Source organism: Quercus suber, unplaced genomic scaffold (genome assembly GCF_002906115.3).
Source record: "Quercus suber isolate HL8 unplaced genomic scaffold, Cork oak 2.0 scaffold_93, whole genome shotgun sequence".
NCBI classification, from domain to species: Eukaryota; Viridiplantae; Streptophyta; class Magnoliopsida; order Fagales; family Fagaceae; genus Quercus; species Quercus suber.
In genome coordinates, this window is record NW_027069558.1 from 431,213 (window position 1) to 435,015 (window position 3,803).

The 3,803-nt window shown below is 32.6% G+C and overlaps 1 protein-coding gene across 2 annotated transcripts; it reads left to right on the forward strand.

Moving 5' to 3' along the window:
- The first annotated feature begins 1,086 nt into the window (after positions 1–1,086).
- Positions 1,087–3,407, forward strand: LOC112009413 (uncharacterized). Of its 2 annotated transcripts, none has more exons than XM_024041747.2 (6): positions 1,087–1,168; positions 1,776–1,852; positions 1,992–2,013; positions 2,119–2,224; positions 2,675–2,782; positions 2,904–3,407. In XM_024041747.2, the coding sequence occupies exons 2-6, from the start codon at positions 1,792–1,794 to the stop codon at positions 3,003–3,005; spliced, it is 399 nt and encodes a 132-aa protein (XP_023897515.1). In that variant the 5' UTR covers positions 1,087–1,168; positions 1,776–1,791; the 3' UTR covers positions 3,006–3,407. The 2 variants fall into 2 exon arrangements, with proteins under 2 accessions (XP_023897515.1, XP_023897513.1); XM_024041745.2 differs by lacking the exon at positions 1,087–1,168 and adding an exon at positions 1,186–1,333.
- The last annotated feature ends 396 nt before the right edge of the window (positions 3,408–3,803 follow it).

Consider the following 3,803-nt stretch of genomic DNA (forward strand, 5'->3'; position numbering starts at 1 on the left):
TGTTAGCCTCTTACAAACTAATTTTTAGGCATATTTTCATATGACAAACTTATTCTGGACCACACAAAACCAAATTATTATATTCTAAGAGAGAGGCCATGGGGAGATTAAGGCTTTGGGCCATCTAATCCAACTGGTTCATTTCCAACTCCACTGTTGTGCTTGAATGAAGTTCATTTTGGGTATTACCAAAAGTTGATGAAGATGAGATAGAAGGGGAAGATGTAATGATTTCTAATTTCATCACAATTTTAGTTTTACTTTGAATTTTCATGAAATAATGAAATTTTAAATTTTGGATGTAGAAGTAAAAAATGTACTTATTTTTTAAGTTGCTGGTGTGATATACTCCATGTGGGACACCACTTTGTATATTGTAGTCCTTCAGCATTTTTCGTACTTTCAAAAGGATTTCTATGTTTATCTTCTTGTGAATTATGAATTAGTGTTCAACTATTGGGAGGAAGTTAAATCTTTGCCACACTAAACCATCTATTACAACTAAACCAAGACTATCAATCAAAATGAAGGAAAAAAAGAAAAAGAAAAAAGTAGCAATGCGAGATAAACAACATTTTTCACCACAGCTTTAGCATTAACAATTGTTGTGTTGTCAAGTTTTTATTGATTCCAGAATATCCCCTTAAGAGTTTTATTTGGATTGATAGGCTTGAGAATGTTCTTATGAAAAAGAAGAATGTTTTTAAGCCAAAGCTTCACCATTTTAAGAATATACTTTTAGATTTTGATTTTTATATTTTTGTTATGTTTTTTTGTGTTTATAACGATGAAAGTACAAAAATGGGTAACGAAACCATAACAGAGTGAACATTAAGTGGGTAAAGTGTTAACTTTTAAATCACAGGTAGGCAATTAAATCACGAGTGGATAAGTTGTAATTTGCTCAAAAATTATATATGGTTAATTATAATTTTAGGCCGGTACCAAGTTTGTATTCAATTTATATATATATATATATATATAAAATCTTCAAAAAAAATAAATAAAAAATTCCCCTAACAGTTTCAAACAAGTCCAATATTTTCCCAAATATGTAGGCAATTAGGCCCGACATAATTACATAAATACTACGCTGCCGTTATTTTGCTCACATTAAACGGAAACCAAAAATCTCCATCGAAACCAAAGTTTTTTATAACCATATAAGGTGAGCAACTGCAACCCCAACCTCTTTCATTCACTTTCCCATTATTCTAAATTCATTTTCTTTCCAATTTGGCTGTAGTTTTTTCCTTTTTTCGCTTGGCGAATGGCGAGATTTCCATTTAGTTGCTGATTAAATTTAAAGCGACAAATCGTTGAAATAAGCAATGTCTGTTTAACTAACTCTCTTACTATATTCTTTTTAACCTTTCGTTCCGTTAAAACTATGCTCGTTTTCTTATAAAAAAAAAAAAAAAAAACTATGCTCGTTTTGGCATTAAAACAAACACCTAGTATACTACTTCATGCTGTCTGTACTTCGTTGCTGTTACCTTAAACGAGTGCTTCTGGAGACACCCAATTCCCAAACTCGTTGTGCGCTTTCTTTGCTTTCAAAAGCAGAAGTTGCATTGGTTATAGCTTTTAAAAGCAAGTATAGTATATGGTTCTGTTGGGTTCTTTGATTAGTTTAAAACCCTGTTGAACTTGTACAACATTTCTTACTTTCAAAAAACAAAAAAGATTGTATTTATTTTAGATAATGATTGTTAGAAAGCACTTTCAAAAAGCAGACTAAGAAGTGCTAAGTGTTGAAATTTATGCTTTTGTAGGCAAAATGAAGTGAGCATGAGTGCAAGTATTCTGGTAGCTGAGGCAGTGTGGAAGGACATTGAGTCCACTTGTTCAGGTCGTTTATCTTTTTTTTTTTTCTTTTCTACTTAGAAGCTGATATTATGAATTTTTGAAAATAAGTTTACCAAATTTTTATTCAGTTTTGATTACTTGTGTGGACATTTGATAACATGGAACAAATTGAAATGGGGCAGTGTCCAATGATCAGCTCTCCATGTTAGTATTTCTATATCCATTTCAACACTGTGTTGCAAATATTAGTACCGTTTTGTAATGTGGTTGAATTATTTTGGGGTTTTCATTTTTGGGCTATAAATGCAGCTTGCATTTCTTGTTTGGTAAGAACTTTGAGCGAGCCACTAGGATAGTAGATCAAAGAGGTGTCAAGAGGATTTCTGGCAAGCCTAGCGGGCGGTTCATCTTTCAGGTGAAGATTATTTCTTTTCTTGCATACACGTTTCACTACCTTATGGATAGACATGCTTATGAAATTGACAACTAGATGGTTCGATCCAGATCAGAACAAGCATCTGCATCATGAAGTTTTCTTAAGGTTAAATTTTGTTTGGACATTTTTTTTCATTTTGTGAATCTGGAACTCTAGCTGATACTGGGGAATTTCAAGTCCAAAAGTTTGAAAATTTTCAATATTTTTTTCATGCATTTATCAATTTGCGTGAAATTATAAAGAAAATATTTAGAAATTTAGATGACATCAGCTAAATAATGAGAATTTTGAAGAAGCTGGATTAGCCAAAAGTTGCCAATTTGGTAGTTGAGGCCAAGATGGGTTGGGTTGAAGAAACCTGTTAATTTTGACCAGGTAATGAGGAAGATGAAATCTAAGACTGTTTCTCCACTTATTTGGTCTGGATAGGTTGTCGGAGAATCACGGAGGAAGGAGGAATATTTCTGCTTTGCTGAATCCTATTGTGCATGTTATTCATTCTTCTATGACATTGTAAATAGAGGGGAACAACTATGTGTAAGATCATCATTCTTGCTTATCCATTAAATTATGCAGTCAAACCCTTTAACCTTTCCTTTTCTTTTTGCAACAAGTTTCTTGTATTTAATTCTTTTTCTTTTTTACCTGTTTCTTACAGTGTAAGCATCAATTAGCTGCAAGACTAGCTGCATCCTTGGGGGCTTGCATTGAAGTTAAGGTGTCTGATGAGAAGTTAGCTCTATTGCTATCAAAACTCTGAAATCTTTCAATTGAATACTTTGCATTTGGTGTTGAAGTTTTGCATGAGCAAAGAACAAGTTGATGTGCTCACAATATAGAAGCCAGGTGCAATTAAAAAGGTAGTCCATGAGAAAGTCAAGTTGAATGTGTTCATTAAGTTGTACCACGTGATTTTCATTTTGTGAGGAACATTTCTAAAATATGAATCTTATCATCCATAGGCATTGGAAATTAGAATATATATTTCCTTATATTGGAATTTATAGAGGTTTGCTATTAGGATGACTGTTCAGATGTTATTGGCTCTACTTTTGCTTAGAAATTTTATCACTGCAACAGCTCACTGATGGAATGTGGTATTGTGAAATTGTGTAATCTGTTGTTTCTTCTATAAATAAAGAGGATACTGTTGTTGATCAAATGTGTTCCTAACATTTTATTTTTTGTCTATACATATTTTGGATTAATTGCTTATATTCACACAATCTCTCTTGATAAATATTCGTTCTATGTATAAACCATTTTTAAGTGTTCTGTGTCAAACTGGTTTGATCATGTGGTAGGTTTTTAATGGTTACATATGAGGCTATGACTTTGCACATTGCAGATGAAATATAGATTGCAAAAATTATGTATTAGGAGCATTGGAAATAGGAGCTCATAGAGTGAGGATAGTGCATTATCTAGTTATTATCAAGTCAATTGCTTTCACACTTGAAGTTAATGCATCAATTGATAGCACTACTGAAATTTTATTTGCCTAAGCATGTGTGTGTGTGTGTGTGAGAGAGAGAGAGAGAGAGAGAGAGAGAGAGAG